This window comes from Pongo pygmaeus, chromosome 5 (assembly GCF_028885625.2).
Source record: "Pongo pygmaeus isolate AG05252 chromosome 5, NHGRI_mPonPyg2-v2.0_pri, whole genome shotgun sequence".
In the NCBI taxonomy this organism is placed as follows: Eukaryota; Metazoa; Chordata; class Mammalia; order Primates; family Hominidae; genus Pongo; species Pongo pygmaeus.
In genome coordinates, this window is record NC_072378.2 from 27,192,820 (window position 1) to 27,215,634 (window position 22,815).

The 22,815-nt window shown below is 43.4% G+C and overlaps 1 protein-coding gene and 4 non-coding genes across 5 annotated transcripts; 3 read left to right on the top strand and 2 right to left on the bottom strand.

The window, feature by feature from the left end:
- TRNAV-UAC (transfer RNA valine (anticodon UAC)) lies at window positions 1–73 on the top strand. The gene has a single exon. It is a non-coding gene; the product is annotated as a tRNA-Val (tRNA).
- Window positions 74–3,281: 3,208 nt separating this feature from the next.
- On the top strand, window positions 3,282–3,355 carry TRNAI-AAU (transfer RNA isoleucine (anticodon AAU)). Its single transcript has one exon. It is a non-coding gene; the product is annotated as a tRNA-Ile (tRNA).
- Window positions 3,356–7,370: 4,015 nt separating this feature from the next.
- On the top strand, window positions 7,371–7,452 carry TRNAS-GCU (transfer RNA serine (anticodon GCU)). The gene has a single exon. It is a non-coding gene; the product is annotated as a tRNA-Ser (tRNA).
- Window positions 7,453–13,616: 6,164 nt separating this feature from the next.
- TRNAM-CAU (transfer RNA methionine (anticodon CAU)) lies at window positions 13,617–13,688 on the bottom strand. Its single transcript has one exon. It is a non-coding gene; the product is annotated as a tRNA-Met (tRNA).
- Window positions 13,689–18,204: 4,516 nt separating this feature from the next.
- Window positions 18,205–22,156, bottom strand: POM121L2 (POM121 transmembrane nucleoporin like 2). Its single transcript, XM_054490562.1, has one exon. It carries the CDS (start codon window positions 21,995–21,997, stop codon window positions 18,890–18,892), a length of 3,108 nt encoding a protein of 1,035 aa, XP_054346537.1. The 5' UTR covers window positions 21,998–22,156; the 3' UTR covers window positions 18,205–18,889.
- Window positions 22,157–22,815: the final 659 nt, after the last annotated feature.

Here is a 22,815-nt window from a genome sequence, read left to right on the forward strand (position 1 = left end):
GTTTCCGTAGTGTAGTGGTTATCACATTCGCCTTACACGCGAAAGGTCCTCGGGTCAAAACCGAGCGGAAACAACTTGCAATTTTTCGGGGTGTTTCTGTTTTTCAAGATTCCCTTAGCTGACCTTGTCAGTGGACGTCTTTACAATGGCACCATTGCACGATCTCTCGAACACTCCCAGCTTTCAAAAGCAGAATACTGTTCTATTAGGTATTTCTTTCTGCATGTTGTCAGCAGTGTTCTGAATAGGAGGAGATGCCTGCCTGTAAAGGGGGCGAGATTGGGGTGGAGGGGTCTCTGCTCTCTTTCTAATGCGAACTGTCGCCTGCTGGCTTTATTCAAAGAGAGGCTCTTGGGGATTTCCATAAGTAAAAGTCTCCGCTTCTAGACTAAGAGTCCCTGACCAATTGAGTGAACATTACCAGTCTCCAGCAATTCATTTATTATCAGACAATATTTTCAAACATCACATGACTTTTAGAGAAGAAAAGAAGAGAGAATGGGGACGGAATATGTGTAAGACAAGATTCTGCAGGGAGAGCTCAATTAGGACAGACTTTACTGCGTCGCCTGTTTCTCCACGATCCTTTCCCTTGATGGTCCTATCTCCCGATCGCCACAAAGACCTCAAGGATCAGGGTTGCAGGCGCCTTGTTTAATGGCCTTTTGGCTCGCAGCATTTCCAATGCGGGTCAATGCGCAGTAGCACTTTTGCTGGAAGCTAGCGTTGCATGGAACATTGCGCCGGACCCGCCTCTCCAGGTCCAGGCTGGGCTCTGGTTGCTCACTCTCTGCTGGGAACCTGGCTCCCTCCGAAGCATGGCAAAGTTCCACTTAAGGACGTTCCAGGTGGATATGGGGTAAAGTTAGGGTGTTTCCCGGCATGTACATACACTGGGGTCCTCGAAAGGAACCTAGACGGGGAGATGTGTGGGCACAAAGTGTGAAGATGTTTGTGTCACATGTTAAGTTAACCAGAGTGCGTCCACCACAGAAGAACTAAACAACTAACTAACTAGAATGATTCTACCAGTTTTTGTCAGCTAGCCTTAATAATTCGCCACTACAGTGCTGGCAGATTGATTACATGAACTGAATAGCCTAATGTCAGAGATGGAAGCTAAGCATGGGCCCAGTAACAATGGGCTTGTCTGTTACAGGAACTTAAAAAGATCTTTTCAAAATGCAAATCTGTTCATGAGACTTCTCTGCCTAAAATCCTTCCATGGATTCCCATTGTTGGTAGGGCCAATTCAAAAATCTTTAATTTGGTCTATACATAGTAATCATAGTTCTTAGTTTAGACTCAATATAGATCAATTAATGCCTGTTAATTTTAGTGCCCTATCCTCTTTACCATCAAGTAAAGTATCCTGATTTATTTATAATAATCTGCTAGAGGGTCCTGCATCATGCACATGTTCTCTCCTCCTCAGGCCTCATCTCCTACTACTTGCACATCACTCTACAGCTCAGTCTTAATCACCAGACACACTGACGCTGTCTTAGCTCTTCTCCCTTCAGGTGTTTTTGCCATGTTGTTCTCTCTGAGGTGCAGAAAAGAAGGCCTCTGCTGGCCCTTCTCCTTGCTCTCCATTCAGCCCCTTCCTTTTGCCACCTGATTCTATCACATTCCCAAAGTCTCACCTAATTGAGAGAAGGTGATATTCCCGAAATAAACATTCCCCAGTATGAATTTCTCTACATTTTCACTGATTGTAATTCAGGAAGAAGGAGGGGTAGAAAGGTGCCCAGGGTCCTATTTGTGCTCAATATAGTTAAAACAAACAAGCCAAGGAAAAAGAATATTGGGATCAACCCTCTAAAGTGCAGGGGAACAACGGCTGTCAAAATTGCCAATGCACTACTCTTTGATGCAGCTTTTCCACATGAATGCAAGGTATCATGGCAGATATCAGAGATGGCGTATCTTCATAGATGTAAAGAGTTTGCAATAGCAGGATGGAAAACTAAACTAACTGTTCATTAAACTATGATATATACTAACATAATTGAATATTATACTTTTTTGTTTTTGTTTTTGTTTTTGTTTTTTTGAGATGAAGTTTCACTCTGTCACCCAGGCTGGAGTGCAGTGGCACAATCTCCACTCACTGCAACCTCCACCTCCCAAGTTCAAGAGATTCTCCTGTCTCAGCCTCCTGAGTAGCTGGGATTACAGGCGTGCCCCACCATGCCTGGATAATTTTTGTATTTTTAGTAGAGATGGAGTTTCACCATGTTGGCCAGGCTGGTCTCCAACTCCTGACCCAGATGATCCGCCAACCTCAGCCTCCCAAAGTGCGGTGATTACAGGCGTGAGCCACTGCTCCTGGCCAACTATTACACATATTTTTTTGAATTATTGTACTTTAAATTCTGGGGTACATATGCAGAACGTGCAGGTTTGTTACATAAGTATACACATGTATAGTATATATAATACTGTACATATTTTTAAAAGAATGAAGAAAACATGTCTATTCTGATATGGAAAGGTTGCAAAAATACATTGTAAGTAAAAATTTAAAAAGTCAAGGGACTTAAAAAGTGTATAAAATGCCGCTATTCATGAAGAGAAAAAAGAAAACATTTGTGTAACTTTGTCTATGTATTCAAAATCTCTGGAACGATAAAAAAGATATTAAAAACAATGGTAATGCTTTTGGGAAACAATGGCTGAGTAGACAACGATTGGGTTTAACGGCCCCTGGAATGGTGACTAGAACCACATTTCTAGCATTTTTCAATACCAAGGTCTTCGAAGCGACCTTTGATTTGAGGTCACTTTAGGAATCTGAGGGAACACATAGGAAGACTCCCAAATTGAGGATCTGGACATAAGAAGCCTGGGACGATCTCGCCATGGGACCATCGAGAATCACACTCGTTGGGAATATCCTTCAGGTACCAATTTGTATGTTGTATTAGTGAGCGGCTTTTACGAAGCAAAGACTCATTAATATTTCACCGAATCTGATTCATTGTCTGCATGTATTGACTAGACATTCAGAAGGCAGCAAGTATTTCCATAAATTGCTGGGCCGTTAGCCACAGTTTGAAATGTTTAAGCGTCCTCTTTCAAGTCTACGAATACAGCTATTTTGTTTTGTTTTCGCGTTAAGAGGAAATTTCTCGTTATTTCTATTAAGACTCTAAAGCAACTAAGAAATTGTTCCTCCCTGTAAGACAAACAGGAATTATGTTGAAGAATTTAATACTTTCGCGGAGAAGGGGCGGGGATGCGGGTGAGATGAATAACAAAAGAATAATGTCGCGGCGGGCCGGTTAGTTCAGTTGGTTGGAGCGTGGTGCTAATAACGCCAAGGCCACGGGTTCGATCCCCGTACGGGCCGATGGGTTTTTTACCCGCGCCGAGAAATTTGGTTTTCATGCTCTACGATGATTCAAATTCACTGTTCCGATTTCTTAACCAACCTAGAACCTAAATTCGTTTCCGAATCATCTGAAATGCTACATCTCCCCAGGTAATAATCTTCTTCTTTTTTTTTTTTTTAAATGTTCTTTCTGTCTCCTCCAGGGATAAGGGTTGGGGACAGAAAGCTGTTCAGAGCAGAGACCTCCCAAGACTGGGAGCCTGCTTAATGAAAGGGGGGTGGTGGGGAAGAATTCAAGGAGTGGAAAGATAACTGGCATTTAAAAAAAAAAAAAGCTTATTTGGTTTCAGATTTTCCTTCCAAATTAGTCCTGAAACCTACCTTCTTTCTCAAATTGTGGAGACACGAGATAAAGAGAATAAATTCTTAGAAGGTTGTGGATATATGTCTCTGAAAACCGTTTCGAATTTAACTGACAGACAGCATTGTCCTGTGAGGAAGCTATCACTTTAAACAAGGAACACAGACTTTTTGTTTTGTTTTGTTCACAGAAACCGATTCTGTGTGTGTGTGTGTCTGTGTCTGTGTTTGTGTTTTCACATGGGGTCCTGTGTGTGTCACAAAGGGATATGCGAGGGAGAAGCAGGGAGTTTTCTTTGTGTCCGTTTGGAAGTTTACCCTGCACAAATTTCTCATTGGTGAAGGGCAGTGGAAGGACCAGGGGAGCTGTGCACTGTCCTGGGAAACTCCAGAGGGACTTTTGTCTACCCTTCCCCTTCTTTCCCTGAGTTGCTATCCTAGGGTTGCTGGGATCTTCCTCTAACCCAGTAGTTCAAGTGCATTTATTTCAGTTGTCTGTAAACAGCAAAGTGGCTCCCCTGTGACTTCGGTAAAATCTTTCCATAACGTGTCCTTAAAAACGCTACATGTTACCCTGGTAAAAACGATTTTTGAGAAAATAATTAGATCTATAACGAAAAGTAGTAAAGCATCTCAGGTATCTGACTCAAATTTCTCACCTGTAAAATAGAGATTATGGGTCCCATCTCACAGCGTGGTTGTGAGCCTCACAGGTAAGGTAACAATAGAAAACACTTGTCACAAAAACTGGCACACGGTAACCTGGCATACTGTGTGCCTGGCACCTGGCACACAGTCTTGTTTAACAATCTCTCTTGTTTTCCATTAATGAAATAGAGGCCCGAGGCCCGGGGCGCCAAGCTCCTAAACCACTTGAAAGGAGTGGTTTAGGATGAGAGGACTCCGGACATTTGGAAGTCAACGTTTTCCATTAAGACTCTGGTGTAAAAGGTGTTGAATGTAGGCATGTGGCAGGTAAGCGTCTTCTTGACTTAATCCTCCAAGAGGAAAAGCAGAATACACCCATCACCCAAACTATGGGGCGGAGGGAAGGAACCTAAGGTGGAGAAATAGGTGTTTCCTATGACTTTAGGAAATACTGATTTAGCTGCAGATTCCATGGTGTAATGGTTAGCACTCTGGACTCTGAATCCAGTAATCCGAGTTCAAGTCTCAGTGAAACCTTAGTTTCCGTCCTCTGCAGTCAAATCCCCATCGTCTCTCCACAATCTATACTGTTGCTCATACAAATCACTCGATCAAATTTTATTCCTGGTATTTCCATGTCACATCTCTTGAGCGGAGGATCTTTAGCTGCCAACCAAATAATAACTTTATTTTTGCTGCGCACAATTTGTTCTTTGGAGAAAAGAGAAACCTCAAAAGGAAATGCACGAGGCAGTCGCTCGAGTCCTGCTGGAATTGGAAATCAAAGTCTCCAGAAAAGATCTGCAAACAAGTGAGGAGACACTAGATAGGAGGCTAGTGAGAAGAGAGAAAGGAAATTTGGTGATAGTCACGGACAGAGAAAAGCTGGGGTGGAAACTGAGGAAAGGACTTACCCACTAAATGGGTCTGGGAGAGCTGACAGTAGCCGAAGCCGAGAGAAAACTGTCCTCAGACAAGACCACAAGGGGATAGAAGCTCAACTTGTGAGGGCTGGGCAGATAGAACAGGTGACGGGAAAGATACAACTGGCGATAGCCAATAGTCAATAGAGATAGATGCTGCTTCGAGTTTGCAAAAGCAAGTTTTACTTGGACAAAGAAGAGGGGGAAATGAGCTGAAAAGACTCCCTGTCCCAGGATAACAGAGTTTACTCTACGCCCTCTCCCCGCCAATCTCCCCAACCCCCAACATCCCGCAACGTTTCCTAGTGAGGGTTCCCTGAGCTCATTGCTGGGAGCTCAGCAACTCGGCTTTCTTGGCATTTCCAAGTCTGGGCATGGACCAGCTCCTGAAGAAGGGGTTTCAGAGCTCGGACCCTTTTAGACAGATTGTAGAAGTTCAGTCACCCGGAAATTGCTGGGGCGGTTTGGTTTTGGAGAGAGGCGGGGACGAAAGAAGAAAGCTGTGAGCGAGGAGAGAAGGCAGGGAATGTGATTAGGAAAAAGCTCTTGCGCTAAGGAATGTCAGAGAAGCCAGCGCCCGGTGCAGCAGAGAAGCTTAGCGACAGGGTTGCTGGGCCGGAGACCACGAGATCCTAGAGGCTACAAAGAAACATTTCCCCAAATTATCTCCCCTACCGCGCACTAGCTCCCTATGGGATGTGAATGCTCCCTGCTTCCATCTTACCCTGCAAATCATTCTCACCTTTTAGATAACATCTTACCGTGACAGAACAACTGGAAATGCTGGTGTCTCCAAAGTCTTCTGTAAACAAGACACAGAGATGTGTGTCTCAATTGCGTATTTTACACGATTTTATGAAGGAACTGACAAATTCCTCATTTACTTCCGACTAATAACATTCCATTTTTAACAAAACGGAACGTACATATTGGGCCATGGAAAGTTAGTGTGTTCATTTTTTTACAATTATTGAGACTCGTAGGAAAATTATTGGACTTTTATCAAATATGAATACAAATACAAATATGGATATCCGTAAAGTTATATATTTTACGTCGTCCCAAATCTCCTGCTCGCCATCACTTTTATTTATTGCTACCATTTATTTAATTTAGATAAACGTAATGAGAATGTGTCGAAGATTCCACTTTAAATAATGCACCTTAAATGATCATAAAAACACCTTTTGGAAGGCTCGGACTTATTCAAAACCACAATCTACTGATCTTTTTGTTGTTAATTCCACTGAACCTTTCTTATTCCAGCTATAAGAAGTATTTATCCGCGGACAATGAATTGATGGAGAAAAAAATATTAACAGCCATTTCACTAAAAGATGCATTTCCAATGCAACTCTACTTTTCATATATACTAAATTACTTACCAAAATTGTTGATTTGTGTATGTTATTGTGTGCCACCATTGAATGTAAAGGTAATTCAAACCAGAAGAAAAACGGTGAAACTCGGGGATTTATGGTCAATGGAAATAAAAAAAAATTAGAGGTTTCAATTTATATAAGTATTTTCCGTTGCTGTGAGTTATGATAGGGTCTTTAAGCATAAAAATACATAATATTGGGATAAAATTCTGTGGCAGAAACAGAAAAGAAATACATTAGCAACAGAAAAAGAGTCCCCCCCCCCCCCACCCCACCCCGCCGCCTCAATTTTCAGCTACTTAGCCTTCAGTAAGAAGGGCTGTAAGGCCTAACTTGAGATCTGAGGAATGAGTAATGAACTAAGGCAGGTGAAGTGAGGGCAAAGAGAAGAGTTAAAAGAGTGCTGCGGGTAGAAAATGAGAAGAAGGACAGCATGGAGCTTGGGGAGAAAAAAAATTCACTGTAGTTGGAAAGCGAGAATGGATACGGAGGAACGATGACACTCAAGACTGGACACACGGGCGCTGGGCAGGATCATTAAACTGTAAAAGGTTCTCCATATGAAGGTGGAAAGAACTTGTTTTGCGTAAGAATTCTTTAAGGAGACCACAGTTTGAAGGACATTACAATACATATCAACATATCACCATAATTAAACTGCAAGGCTTCGTCAAAAGCAAGCCTTAAAACAGTATCCCAAAAACAACATATCGCCCGAAGGACGAGGTGGCCGAGTGGTAAAGGCGATGGACTGCTAATCCATTGTGCTCTGCACGCGTGGGTTCGAATCCCACCTTCGTCGACCGTTTTCTTCAAGAGGGTAACCAGGTTTCTTTCGCAGGTCTGAGTTGCTCTCAGAAAAGTTATATAGATTATCTAGAGCTTTCCTCCTTTTGCTTCCTCTCATTTCTCTCGACCATCTATCAGTTTTATTTCCTCCCGAGGTTCAAAGGAATTCTTGTGGATCTGAGTGGTATTATTCTCCATTCTTAGATTACAATTTACTACATCCGGCACGTGGGCTGCGGGCATTGCCTGCACCTGAAGGGCTCTTAGCCAAGATGTCCGCATGGTGCAATGGATCCCTTGCTCCACTCACATAGTGCCTCCTGTTGCAAAGCGAAAGAACCAAAGGAGTTGTTGGTCAGACACTGATACCCTCTCCTTCTCTGAACAATTAACAGAAGTTTGTGTGTCACCTTCCTTTCTATTTACATATGAACGAGTAATGTGTACCTTTGCTTATTGTCAAAGTAAAGTGCTTTGGAATCTCCTGTCTTGGATTTGCTTCAAAATACTAGTTGGTGTTGGAGAGCAATAGAGAAAACATTACAAAATATTGCTAATTGTTTAAGCTGGTTGATGGGAAGTTGAATGCTCGTTATACTAAATCTTTTTACTTCCTCAAATTTTTACTAAAATGTTTTTTATTTTTTATTTTTATTTTATTTATTTATTTTTTTTTTTATTTTATTTTTGGACAGTCTTACTCTGTCGAACAGGCTGGAGTGCAGTGGCGCCATCTCGCCTCACTGCAACCTCTGCCTCCCTGGTTCAAGCGGTTCTTCTGCCTCAGCCTCCCGAGTAGCTGGGACTACAGGCACCCACCACCACGCGCAGCTAATTTTTGCACTTTTAGTAGAGGCGAGGGTCTCGCCTTTTTGGCCAGACTGGTCTCGAACTCCTGACCTCATGTGATCCTCCCGCCTCGGCCTCCCACAGTGCTGGGATTACACTCGTGAGCCATTGCACTCAGCCTTTTAAAACTTTTTACCCGGAAATAATTTCAAACTTAAGGAAAAAAATTAGAATAAGAATAGTATAAAGGCCACCCATATACCTTTTATCAGGATTCACCTATTAACGTTCATTCTCTCTCTCTGTATATGTTTATATCTGTGTATGTTTGTGTGTCTTCCAGAACATTTACGAGTAAATTATATATATTATGTTCCTTTGCCCTTAAATATTTAAGTGAGTATTTCCTAAAGGAATATTTTCTTGTGCTATAGCCACAATATAGTTACCAATTCAATATATTTAACATTGATATAATTTTTTTATGAATTTTCTAACCTGTATTCCATTTTTTTCAATTGACCAGTAATATCCTTTATAGTATTTACCCCCCTCCAGTTCAGGAATCAGTCTAGAATTGGGTGTTTTCCATATCCGTTTAGTCTCCTTTAACCTGGAACATTTTCACAACTTTTCTTTGTATTTTATGACATTGACTTTTTGAAGAACATGGTAACTGCTCACATTTTTAAAACATAGAACATTTCTTGTTTGGGCTTTGCGTGATTTTCTCCCCTCATAATTGGGTTCACGTTATGCATCCCAGAGAATAGAATGTACGTGGCATGTCGTTCCCAGGACTATTAAATCTGGAGACACTGCCCCTCATTACTGAGGTTAATTCCAATCACACAGTCAAGTTGATATATGTGTATAGTTTCCCCCTTGCAACTAATAAGGAATCTGCGGGAGATGCTTAAAGATCATACAAACAACTTGCTCCCCATCAAAATTTTCGAATCTGCGGGAGATGCTTAAAGATCATACAAATAACTTGCTCCCCATCAAAATTTTCCTCTAGAGTTAGCATCTATTGATAATTCCTACCTGAACCATATTTACTATGTTGGTTGCAAAATGATGTTTTTTTTTCAACTCCAGAATTTTCTTCATATTTACCAGTTTTTACTTTGGCATTCTATTGTAATCAAGAATCCCCCTTGGCCCGGCGCTGTGGCTCACGCCTGTAATCCCAACACTTTGGGAGGTTGAGGCGGACGGATCGCAAGGTCAGGAGTTCAAGACCAGCCTGGTCAATATAGTGAAACCCCATCTCTACTAAAAATACAAAAAAAAAAAAAAAAAAAAAATTAGCCTGGTATGGTGGCGGGCGCCTGTTGTCCTAGCTACTCGGGAGGCTGATGCAGGAGAATCGCTTGAACCTGGGAGGCAGAGGTTGCAGTTAGCCGAGATTGTGCCACTGCACTCCAGCCTGAACGACAGAATGAGACTCTCTCTCAAAAATAAATAAATAGATAAATAAATAAAAATAGTCCCCCTTTAACATCTATTTATGTATTTATTATCAGTATGGACTCATAAAACCTTATTTTTCAGTGGTTTACAATTCCATTATTGCCTTTAATAACTTTGGTAGTCCATATAACCCAGATTTTGTCAGAGGCAGCCCCTTCAAGCTGAGTACTCTGTCCTTGTGACACTCTTCCACCATGTGACATTCTTCCACCATATTTCTTAAACTTTCTTAATTTCTGGCATAACAAATTGTTCTAGGCTCTACTGCATTTACCCTGTCCCAGTCCTGAAGTCTCCTATTTCTTAGAGGTGATATTTTATTTTATTTTATTTTATTTTATTTTATTTTATTTTTTTTTTGAGACGGAGTCTCGCTCTGTCGCCCAGGCTGGAGTGCAGTGGCGCGATCTCGGCTCACTGCAAGCTCCGCCTCCCGGGTTCACGCCATTCTCCTGCCTCAGCCTCCTGAGTAGCTGGGACTACAGGCGCCCGCCACCACGTCCGGCTAATTTTTTTGTATTTTCAGTAGAGACAGGGTTTCACTGTGTTGGCCAGGATGGTCTCGATCTCCTGACCTCGTGATCCGCCCGTCTTGGCCTCCCAAAGTGCTGGGATTACAGGCGTGAGCCACCGCGCCCGGCCTAGAGGTGATCTTTTAGTGAGGAATGTATTAGAGACCAATATCCAGGGTCTAGGTGTACTTACTGTTTCTAAGGCACCTTTGCTTCTAGAACATTTTATCAACAATATCTAGGAAATACATGTGTATACTCACACATACATAATATGTAAATAGACACACATATATGTACATGTGCACATATACATGCCTATGCACATACATATGCATATTTTAATAATTATGAGTACCCAACGATATTCACTTTTTTTTTTTTTTTTTTTTGAGCCAGAGTTTTTCTTTTGTTGCCCAGGCTGGAGTGCAATGGCGTGACCTTGGCTCCCCGCAGCCTCCACCTTCTGGGTTCAAGCGATTCTCCTGACTCAGCCTCCCGAGTAGCTGGGATTACAGGCATGTGCCACTATCCCCAGCTAATTTTGTATTTTTAGTAGAGATGGGATTTCTCCATGTTGGTCAGGCTGGTCTTGAACTCCCGACCTCAGGTGATCCGCCCTCCTCAGCCTCCCAAAGTGCTGGGATTACCGGCACCTGCGTGAGCTGCCGCGCCGGGCCGGATATTTACAATTCTAATGTCTCCCCTGAGGGGCATTTTTTTTTTTTTTTTTTTTTTTTTGCCTTCCCAGCATCTCCTATTTGTATGATCCTCTTCTGCAATTAGAATAGTGGCTGAAATGATTTACTGAAATGAGTAAATCAACACATTTACTCATGTGCCCTATCCTATAATACACCTAAAATTGCTTCAAAATTGCTTTGTCCACATTACAACAGAAAACAAAATCAATTAAAAAGAGTCCAAGATTTGTTTGTAATTCTCGTCCTGCCCCAAGTTAAAAGTAACATGGTCTGATTCTTTCTTTTTGTATACTATGGTTTGGTATTCACTTGAGTACCAGCCCAGGCTAGAATGTAGTGGCGTGATCTCAGCTCACTGTAATCTCCACCTCCCGGAGTCTCAAGCCACCCTCCCACCTCTCCAGAATAGCTCATTTTTGTAGAGACAGGATTTTGCCCTTTCTCTCAGGCTGGTCTCGAACTCCTGATCTCAAGGATCCGCCCGCCTCGGCCTCCCAAAGGGCTGGGATTAAAAGTGTGAGCCACAGCGTCCAGCAACCACTATGCTTCTAGGTAACTGACTTCATTGCTTCCTGATTTAATCCTCCTTCTACATGTCTGTCTTCTTATTTTCCCTTTTTTCTTGCACTTCAGAAAGTAATATAGTACTATAAATACTCCTTTGCATTTTGCTTTTTCTTCACTTAACAATGTCTTCTAGAAATTGCTCCTTATAAGTTAATAGATATCGTCCCTATTCACTCTGTTTCACAGTATCCCAATGTGTACACGCACTGTAGGTATAAACTGATCTCCTATGACTGGAGATTTAGTCAAAATGCTTTTGGTAGTCAGTGGGTAAAAATAAATAGAAGATTGTAGGCCTAGGAGGTCTCCAGATAAGAACATCTTCAAAGCAGCAAGATTAAAGGAACAAAACATGTTCCCCTCATCATCTTATTTCCGTTTGTCCGAGTCATTTTTTTGTGTGTAAATTCTCATTAATTAGGGTGCTCATTGTTCAGAATAATTTATATACTTTTTTTGTTTGTTTTGCCATATATAACGACTTACTAAAGAGGGCTTTAATTTAAATTTTTTTCTCAGGGCCGGGCGCGGGGTTTTATTCCTGTAATCGCCAGCACTTTGAGAGCCCGAGGCGGGCGGATCGCTTAAGTCCGTGAGTTCGAGACCAACATAGCGAACCCGTCTCTACTAAAAATACAAAACATAGACCTGGCGCGGTGGCTGACGCCTGTAATCCCAGCACTTTGGAAGGCCGAGGTGGGCGGATCACCTGAGGTCAGGAGTTGAAGACTAGCCTGACCAACATGGTGAAACTCCGTCTCTACTAAAAATACAAAATTAGCCATGCGTGGTGGCGCATGCCTGTAATCAATCCCATCTACTCGGGAGGCTGAGGCAGGAGAATTGCTTAAATCCGGGAGGCGGAGGTTGCAGTGAGCCGAGATCGCGCCATTGCACTCCAGCCTAGGCAACAACAGCTAAACTCTGTCTCAAAAAAAAAAGTTAGGTGGGCGTGGTAGAGCGCGCCTGTAGTCCCAAAATACCCCACTTCCTCAACAACAACAACAGAAATTGCAAATATCTTACTAAGACTCCCCTCTCCTATTTTGCTATTGAATCCTGATGCATAAACTTAAAAAAGTTTTAATGCATTCCACTTTCCCCCCTAGCATTTCAGATTTAACTTATTTGTTTCTGTTTTCCCCATAAAGTCCAAATGACTCTAGTTTATGTATGTGGGGATAAAACTGGTGTCTTCATGATTAACATATATTGCTTTAGAGAAGAATTCACAAAGCATTCTCATTAACTTTATCTGAAGTTTGCATATCATGTGCGGAAGCTTACAAAGGAGTGACAGTGAGCAGGAGAGTCTAACCCAAGTAAAAATGCAAAACAGCTGGCCCTTCGTAACCATGGGTTCTGCATGCAATGGATTCAACCTACCGCGGATCTAAAATACTTGAAAAACCCTGCGCCTATACTGAACATGTACAGAAATTTTCTTGTCATTATTCCCTGAACAGTGCAATATAACAACTATTTACATAGCATTTGCATCATGTAAGACAATGGTCCCCAACCTTTTTGGCACTAGGGACCGGTTTAGTAGAAGACAATTTTTCCACGGACGGGACCGGTACCGCTCCGCGGCCGGGAGGTTGGGGACCCCTGATATAAGGTGTGATAAATAATCTAGAAATGGTTTAAAGTATGCCGGAAGGTGTACATAGGTTATAAGCAAATACTCGGTCATTTTATATCAAGGACTTGAGCACTGGTAGATTTTACTATTTGTAGGAGGTCCTGAAACCAACCTTTCACGGATACCAAAGGACGACTGTATAGTTAATGAGCAGAAGTAAAAAATGCTTTTCCTTCGGGTGTACGAAAATTGTAAAACCATAACATACCAAAGATAGGTGTGTATTCTATTCACTGGAAGACAGAACGCGAATCCGTTGGAAATTAAAGTTAAATTTGTCATCTCTCTTTTGAAATGAGTGATAAGGGAAGGTATTGCAAGAACAGATGAGAAAAGAAAACGATTAACGCCTTTATAAATGTTGGGCGATGGAGTAATAACTAATTTTAAGAGGTTAAGTAAAGAGACTTTCAGAATCTGATTTTCTTAATTATATCATGGTACCCACGATCCTGGGAAACGGTGATCATTAAGAAAAATGCCCTAGCAGAGGATGGTTTCGATCCATCGACCTCTGGGTTATGGGCCCAGCACGCTTCCGCTGCGCCACTCTGCTTGCGGATGGAAAAGGCTTGCTCCTTTCGTTTGCTAAGATGATCATCAGTAAGCTCAGATTTCCTCATACCAACAAATTCTGGTTTATTTATAAAATGGAATCTTATTTAGCTCTAAGAATGAATTTCTGTGACAATACAAGTACTCTTTTAATACAAATAAATGTTTTTATTTATTATTATTATTATTTTTGAGACATGGTCTCACTTTCACCCAGGCTGGAGGGCAGCTATGCAATCTAGGCTCACTGCAACATCTGCCTCCGCTTCCCAGGCTCAAACTATCCTCCCACCTCAGCTTCCCGAGTAGCTGGGGCTACAGGCGCGCTCCACCACACCAGGCTAATTTTTTTTTTTTTTTTTTCAGTTTTTGTATTTTTTGTAGAGAGGAGCTTTCTCTATGTTGCCCAGGCTGGTCTTGAACTCCTGAGCTCAAGCAAACTTTCCGTCTCGGCCTCCAAATGTGCTGGGATTACAGGTATGAGCCACCGCATCCAACCCAAATAAACCTTAAAATGACATAAATACATCTCAAAACCATAATGTTGTGCAAAAATGCCACACTATGGGATATACTCTATGATTTCACTTCTATCGAGTTCAAGAACAGGCAAACTAACATCTGGTGATAGAAGTCAGAACAGTACTTAGCTTACAGGATGCAGTATTGACTTGATAAGGGAACGCAACGCAATTTGGAAATTTTCTCAGTCTTGATCTGGATGGTGTAATTTCATAATTACATGAAATTATACATATATAAAATTCATTGAGCTCTATACTTTTTTTTTACATTTTATTGTATGTAAAGTATACTTCAATAAAGTACTGAAAAAAGTGAAAGCAGAAATGAAGAAAGGAAAGAAAGAAGGCAAGAAAAAGGAAAGTATGTTCTACATACACTTCAGGGAGCTAAGGCAAAAGTGATCAAAGGACAACTTCCTAAACAAAGTTGTAGAGCCATGAAGTGGTCCGTAGGAGCAGGAGGAAATTCCTAGCACTATTTGGAAAAAGTACCTGAGCTGTGCCTCCCACAGATAACACCCCCTCAATGCAAAACACTATTTTGCCGAGCCTTACTCTCCTCCCAGGAAGGCAGGATTGTTTATAACCCCTAATGTATGACAGAATGATGGACCTAATAGGGGTACTGGCTCTGATCGATTTTGAAAGCATTCTCCTAAATAAGAAGAAAGTTTCCTTTTAATGTATTAATTCCAAAAGAAAAAAAAAAGAAATTAAATGGAGCTCCAGAAAACTAAGAAATATTTCTTGTTTAATTGAGGTGCTGATTCATTCAATATTCAGGAAAACGTGTCTGTTTGGACCATGGGTCTGGACTTCAGAGGCAAAGAAAGATCTCCAGACTGGGGACAGGTCTCTTCTGTGGCTGACTGCAACTACTGCATAAAGACCACATGCTTTTCTTTTCTTTTCTTTTTTCTTTTTTGTTGAGACGGAGTCTCGCTCAGTCGCCCAGGCTGGAGTGCAGTGGCGCGATCTCGGCTCACTGCTAGCTCTGCCTCCAGGGTTCACGTCATTCTCCTGAATCAGCCTCCCGAGTACCTGGGACTACAGGCGCCCGTCACCACGCCCGGCTAATTTTTTGTATTTTTAGTAGAGACGTGGTTTCACCGTGTTAGCCAGGATGGTCTCGATCTCCTAACCTTGTGATCTGCCCGCCTCGGCCTCCCAAAGTGTTGGGATTACAGGCGTGAGCCACCGCGCCTGGCCAACTACATGCTTTTCTTTTTGGCTTCCTTTTATGCATTGTTGTGAGTGGTTGGGCAAGTGCAGTACTAACTATGAGAGTCCAGGACTGGAGCAGAGACTGTATCTTGAGGTCCCTGGAAAATGAGTAAAGAGAGTCAGGCTATTTCTGGGGCAATGGTGGGGAAGTCAATTAAAACTACTGGTGGGGAAATCAACACATACAGGCAGATGCTCACACACAAACCCACAGATAGGTAGACATATAGACACACATACAAAGGCACCAAACAATTTATAGCTATTCTTTAACCAGTCTTTTAATTTTATTAAATTCCAGCATTCTCTCTTTTAGAGAATCCAGTCGTATCTTGCTTGAAAGTTTCACTTGAAGTAAACACAACATCATTCAAGGGGAGTTATTCTGTTTCCTTATGCTAGGGTACCAGCCAATAAGAAGACTTGTAATATAATTGCTGAACACAGAATCTTTGAGTATTGAACCTGGGGTGCCCTCCTTAAGGGAGCAAGCTGTAAGTCTTGCCATATTCTTATGCCATGCTGATGCAGGATAAGAAGCATCTCTAAAACATTTTAGACCTGCGCTATTCATGTACTCTACGGTGGCTACTGAGCACATGAAATGTGGCTAGACTTAGCCTGGGCAACATGGTGAAACCCCGTTTCTACAAAAAATTAGTAGTGCATGGTGGAGCATGCCTGTAATTCCAGCTACTTGGGAGGCTGAGGTGGGAGGATCACCTGAGTGCCGGAGGTCGAGGCTGCAGTGAGCCGAGATCACACCACTGCACTCCAGCCTGGATAAGAGAGTGAGACCTGTCTCTAACCAAAGAAAAAAAAAAGAAGGAAAGAAATGTGGCTGGACTTAATTGAGATGTGATGTAAATGTGAAATACACAACAGATTTTTTTACACATTATGTGAAAAAAATGATAATTTTTTTCAAATTAATTGTTAAAATAATATTTTGAGTATATTAAATAATACATATCACCCATTTATTTACTCTTTAATGTGGCTTCTAGACTATTTAAAATTATATACCTGGCTCACATTTGTGGCTTGTGTTATATTTTGTTGGACTATGGCTGGTGTAGCTAGCCCGCATCTTGTATAGATGTATTTTTATCATGACCTCTTTTCAATGTCTATTGATTAATATATCACTAATTTTACCATTGTAAACACATTTTTGACATTCTTTAGACTAACTAGCATAGTGTCTGCTATTGATCCAGAAAAGAGAGCTGAAGCAATTGAACCATTCCTAGGTTATGAACTCTTGACTAAGGAAAATGACTGCCTTCCAGCTGTAGATTGAAAATAACCCACATTTATATCACACTTTCTACGCTGAGGAAAGTTAAAGACATCATAGGTGTTGGGTGTCCAGAAAGAGGACCGTGGAATGTACTATCAGCTAAGAGGCATTGTCTCCTCCCTGTGTACAAGTACTAGTCTAAGGGCTTAACATGCTTAATTTTCCTATGAGCTATTCTCTATTATTGTCTTCATAATTAGGTAAAAGGCCCAGAGTGGTTGAGAAACTTTCTTATGTGAGGTGAGCTGTGTGTCAGCCTAGATTTGGACTATAGTATACTTTTACCACTATCCTGCACTCCAGGAAAGTCCCATAGTGAGGGGTGAGGAGCACAGTCTTTGGAGCCAAACTACCTAGCAACAATTCTTTTTAAAAAATTTAATATTATTTTTCATCGACAAATCATAATTGTCTACATTTATGAGGTGCAGTGTGATGTTTTGATGTTTTGATATATGTGTACAGTGTGGAATGATTAAATCAAGCTAGTTAATTAAATTAAATCACGTGCTGGATATGTTCCCTTGCCTTTTTATTTTTTCATACCCAGATGAGTTTGAATTACCTATCATTTTTTATGGTGGGACATTTGAAATTTACCCTCTTATTTCGAAATAGGCAATTCATTTTTGTTGACTTATAGTCACTTTGCTGTGCAATATATTTCAAAACTTATTCCTCCTATCTGAAACTTTGTACCCTTTGACCAACAGCTCATTCCCTTCCTCTCCCCCAACCCCAGTAACCACATTCTACTTTTTAGTTCTACGAGTTCAACTACATTAGATTCCACAAGTAAGTGAGATCATGTGGTATTTGCTTTCTGTGCTTGTCTTATTTCACTTAGCATGATGTCCTCCAGGTTCATCTTACACATTTTTGCAAATGACAGAATTTCCTTCTTGTTAAGGCTGAATAATATTTCATTGTGTATCTATACCACATTTTCTTTATCCATTCAGTCATTGATGGACACTTAGGTTGATGCCATATCTTGGCTGTTGTGAATAATGCTGCAATAAACATGGGAGTGCAGATATCCCTTCAACACATTGACTTCAATTTCCTTGAATATATATCCAGAAGTGAGATTGGGGCATTTTATGGCCATTCTATTTTTAGTTTTTTGAGGAACTTTCATACCATTTTCCATAATGGCTGTACTAATTTACATTTCTACCACCAACGTACAATGTTTTCTCTGCATCCTTGCCAACACCCTAGACACAATTCATGCCTCTGTCACTTTCTCACTGTGTGTCTTTAGACAAGCTACTTGGCTTCTTCATTGCTCTGTCCCCATCTGCAAAATAATGACTGAAACAGTGCCTACCTCATAGGATTGTCATTAACTCAATAGTTTGACAGTTTCTCATAAGGTTAAATATACACTTATCATATGACCCAGCAATACCACTCCCAGAAATTTTCCTAGAGAAATGAAAACATATGTTCACGCAAAAACCTGAACATGAATGTTTATGGTGACTTTATTTATTTTTGAGAAAAAATGGAAATAAATGTTCTTCAACAGGTGAATGGATAAATGAACTGTGGTATACTCATACAATTGAACACAATTAAAAATGGATTTTTAATCAGCAATAAAAGAAATAAATTATTGATGTAAGTAACAATTTGGATAAATCTCAGTGGCATTATGCTGAGTGAAGGAAGCCAGTCTCCAAAGGTTACATACTGTTTGATTCCATTTAAGTGACACTCTCTAAAAGACAACCTATAGTGAGTGACAGAGAACATGCTAGTGTTTACCAGCAGTAGGGATGGTGGGATGTACGAAAAAATGTTCTAATTGATAGACATTCAACTTGTTTGGAAAGTCTGGATATTATAGATCCTGCTGCTGTGCACACTGCACACCTGACACAGAGAGGAGTGGACAGGAAGGGGAAGGCGAGGTTCTGTTCAAGTCCAGTGGGTTTGGTGCCACCTGGCCTCAATCTGCAGTCACCACTAGATGGTTTAGTCCTTCACGTTCTTCAAGGATGTAGATTAGGACACACAGTGTGAACATCTAAAGCTCCAACTTTAGATCTGGACTATGTTTACTTTAGAAAATTGGAAGACACTGAGGTTTTTCAAAAACAATACTGAGGTCCAAATCAGGGTGCAAGTGACAGGGAACACAGGCTACTTCTTGTAGGCATGATGCCTTCGGGAATGCCCTTGCTTCCAATTCTTTGAGGTTTTTGATTTTGTGCCAATGGAAAATGAAGAGGCTGATGATCTAAAAGATCCTCTCCCAACAGAGCCCTGGGCAGGTGGAAAAGGCATCCTAAAGCCAACACTGCTGCCTGCCTTAGCTTGTCCAGGGACTGGGGTGCTTTGAGCAATGGGGGCCATAGTCTTTCTTGCAGAAATGCTGGCTCTCCCCAAGGCAAAAGCTGTGCTATGGCTGGGCAGGCCTTCAGTGTTCTGGCTCCAGCCTTTTCCAAAGGGGATCATGGTGCTAGTGGTCCCACTAGGCAATGCTCCAATGCTGAAAGCTCCAGAGGTGGAGCTCATGTCTGAACCAGTCATTCTGATCCCAGACTCATCACAGTCCATAGGGGTCACGAATCCCCCGAAAGCGAAAGGTTGTGGGGCTCTGCTGCCAAACACTGAGCCAAAAGCCCCACTTTGGTGGGTCTGAATTACAATTCTAAACCCAGTTGTACTAGCTTGACTAATGGGAAAACCTGCTGGAATGCTGCCAATGCCTGACCAGGTGATGGCAGGGGTTTGAGTGGTGGAGGCTGAGGGTGTCAAACACCCCAAGGCTGACTGTGTGGTACTAACGAAGGCTGGCTGAGCTGGAGTTGGCACGGGGGTTGGCAATGCCAGTGCTGAGCTCCCAAAAAGAAAAGAGCTACTGACACTTGGCATAAGGGCTGGCTGGGAAGGCCCTTGTTTCTGTCCATTTGTGGCACCAAATGCAGGCTGGGGATTAGCTCCTTGGGATAGTGGGAAAGGTGGCCTTGAGCTTGATCCCAACGGACTTGTGATTGCTGGAGTCAGGTTGGAGATGCTGGGGGTTGATGCAGGCCAGTTTGTGGATACTAGGGCAGAGGCAGGCAGAGGGCTGCCCATACCCCTGAAATTAGCAGTGCTGCTTCTAGGGGATATCTGTACAGCACTGGAAAGGACCTGGGTAAAGATGGTGACTGTGTGCACAGTAGGAATTGTAGGATGATGGTGTGGTGGGAAAATGAATCCTGTGGCTGGGGTGAAGTTGCCCCTGAAGGCCTGAGCAGTCCCAAGCAGGAAAGTGTCGCAAGTGGAAGGGACAGAATAAGTGTTGCCTACAGCACTGGTAACATTCACTACACCAAAATCCAAAGGTGGCTTAAAAACAGAGTCTTTAGATGTGCTGGCTAGGGTGGTGGACATGACCGCAGAGGTGGCCTTGACCAGGCCATGGAAATGATGGATAGAAGCATGAGTAAATGGAGGAGGGGTCTGCTTGGAGGAGAAAGGAGCTATCATGGGCATAGTTTTAAGTGGATCTATGCTGCCAAAGATAGGCTTGAAGGTAGGAGTTAAGGTACCCTGAGTTGTGGAGAAGGAAGAGATTGAAGATGCTGCAGCTGTGACTGAAATTCTGGAATATGAGGAGCTTCCAATCTCGCTGTTGTTCAGCGGCCCCAAAATCGGTTTTAACATGAGGTGAGCAGAAGTTGCATCAGGAGGTGCAGATGCAGAAAGATGGGATGTTGGGCTACTCACCATTCCAAGCAAAGTACTTTGGATGGTGGGTGGTGCAGATGGGTCTGGGGGCATGGGAAACCTGTCAGCCTGAGAGGTTGAAGGCTGCCAGGTGGTGTCAGTAACTGGTGATGTGGGAGAGGTGGGGGTCAGCAGGATGAAAGTAGCTGTGGGCTTTGAGTCTGGAGAAGTGCCTGGAAAGAGCTCTGACTGTGAGCACCCAGGTGGGGTCAGTAGGCTGGGTGTCTTCAAAGGAGAATGGGCCACACTGGTTGCCTCTCCTGTGGACTGTAGAGAGGCCAGTGGACCTAGAGACTCCTGCATTTTTCTTAAGTTTTCCAACTGAGGATTTGCCCCCTGGGTTAGATCTGTTCCTGAAGAAGGCAGAGTAAGAGATAGGGAAGGCTTAATAGCAAGCCAAGTCTCAGGGACAGGGTCTGTGGTGACCTCAGTTGTATCTTCTCTTGCGTTGTTGCTCCGCTGTAGCTCAGCTTTCTTCCCCAAAGTCAAGTCCTCATCAGAGACTGCATAACCAAGCTGGGGAGGTGGGATCTCCGACACCATGTTCTCAGGGCTAGATGGCAGCTGTGGAATCTTTTGGTTTTGCTGCCCAGAACTTTCAGATGCTCCTAGGGACTGAAAATCTGATACCAGTGGGACTGGAGAGTAAGGCCGATGACAACTTTTTTCCTTTTTTATTGGCCACTCTGGTGTCTCAAATGATACACTGGGAACACTTCTCTTCCAAGGGTCTGAGAAATTTCTGGAAGAGCTGTAAGAGCTGGAAATAGCATTCCTTTTGGAGCTGAGGGTGCCACCTCTGTATATGCTGGCCAAGGAGCTCATGGAGGAGCAACTGGGCCTCTTAGTCAAGCTGTGATCTGAGCCCCAGGAGTGGAGACTTCTCTTCAGCGGCCCAGGCCTGGGCACAAAAGAAGTGAGGGTTCCACTTTTCATCAGGGGCTTAAATGCGGATGGTCTGGTCTCTGGACTCCTTCTCTTACTGTCCAAGCTCTCAGGGAATAGTGGTTCTTCCAACCTCCCTTTCCCTTTTTTGCACTCTCTGAGGGCCCTGAACACTGTCTCCTTTGAACATGGATCTGAGAGCTCCTCAGAGGGTGGGAGTCCTGCAAGGGCAATTACATCTTCAGGAGAAGTGGAAGGGGGCACTCTCTGGTCAGGAGGAGTGATCTTGATGGTCACTGGGCTCCAAATTGGCCTGGGATGTCGAAGAGACCAAATAGTCCGCTTTAAGTAACTTTCCCACCAGTCTGAAGGGAGAGGCCCCATGGGGGAATTCTGGGACTTCTTCATGGGAAAGCGCCTCCAAGCCTCGTTGGCCAGCCACGTGGTTGGATTGGCAGGATCCAGGTTTGGCCGCCTCCTCACAGGTCTATACCGTGGGGCAGGGTGGGCGCGGTGGACGAACTGAACCCGATGAACTTGGTGAAGGGGCTGAGTTGGCCGGCGTTTCGTGGGCCTTTCGGGCAAGTCGGTGCGCACATGGGCTGGGGACGAGGGCGAAAGTCCCAGTTTGCTCAGGAAACTGCCCATGAAGAGAGATGGGGCGCGGTCAGTGACTTCAAGCAAGGTTTTGGCTTCTGAGGTTTCGGACGTCTGCAGAATCGGACAGAGTCGAAGAGCGCAGTGTTCGGTTGACGGTTGGGATTCACGCGCTAGGAAAGCGCGAGTCTCAGGGCGCTTAGCACTCTCCAGGCCCAGCACCCGCGGGAAAGGGGGACACGCGGGACTTCGGCAGTCCCAGTAACTTGCTTTGCTGTTCTGAGACCTCAGCGGGGCGGTCACACCTCTGCTCTCTCCGCAGCGAGTTGCAGTACTTGGCGCGGGGAGAGGAACTCGAGAGGAAGCACACTGCCCCTCGCCCCTGGCGTCGGCAGCGGCTGTCTGGGACCCTGTGGTCCGGATTCACCAAGTAGCGCAGAGCTGGAATCGAGTGGGTGCACAGTTTCCAGGCTCCGACTATTACCGGCCTCGAAGGTACAGGCTCAGGGGGCTCAGGGCCCCGGCGCAGATCTGTCGGCCCGCGGGATCCCCGGAGTCTGAGTGGGGAGCACTATCCGCACCCCGCGGAGTGAGTGCGGGCGGCTTTCGCAGGTGCGCAGGACTGGAGATCTGGACCGGTGGATCTGTGCCGGCTGGATGGCATTTGTGGCACTAGCAGTCGGGAAGGCAGCTGATTGAGGATTTCCGCGTTTCTCCTTTTCTGCAGATCTTGACGCCGCCAGTAGGTGTCAGTCGTTTGCCGCACAGCCACCTTTGAGATCCACCTGTGTCTCCCAGCGGCCGAATCCAGGTTTCCTTCGTATTAGCACTTGGAGAACTCATGGCGATTGCCGTCAGGAGTGGCCTCA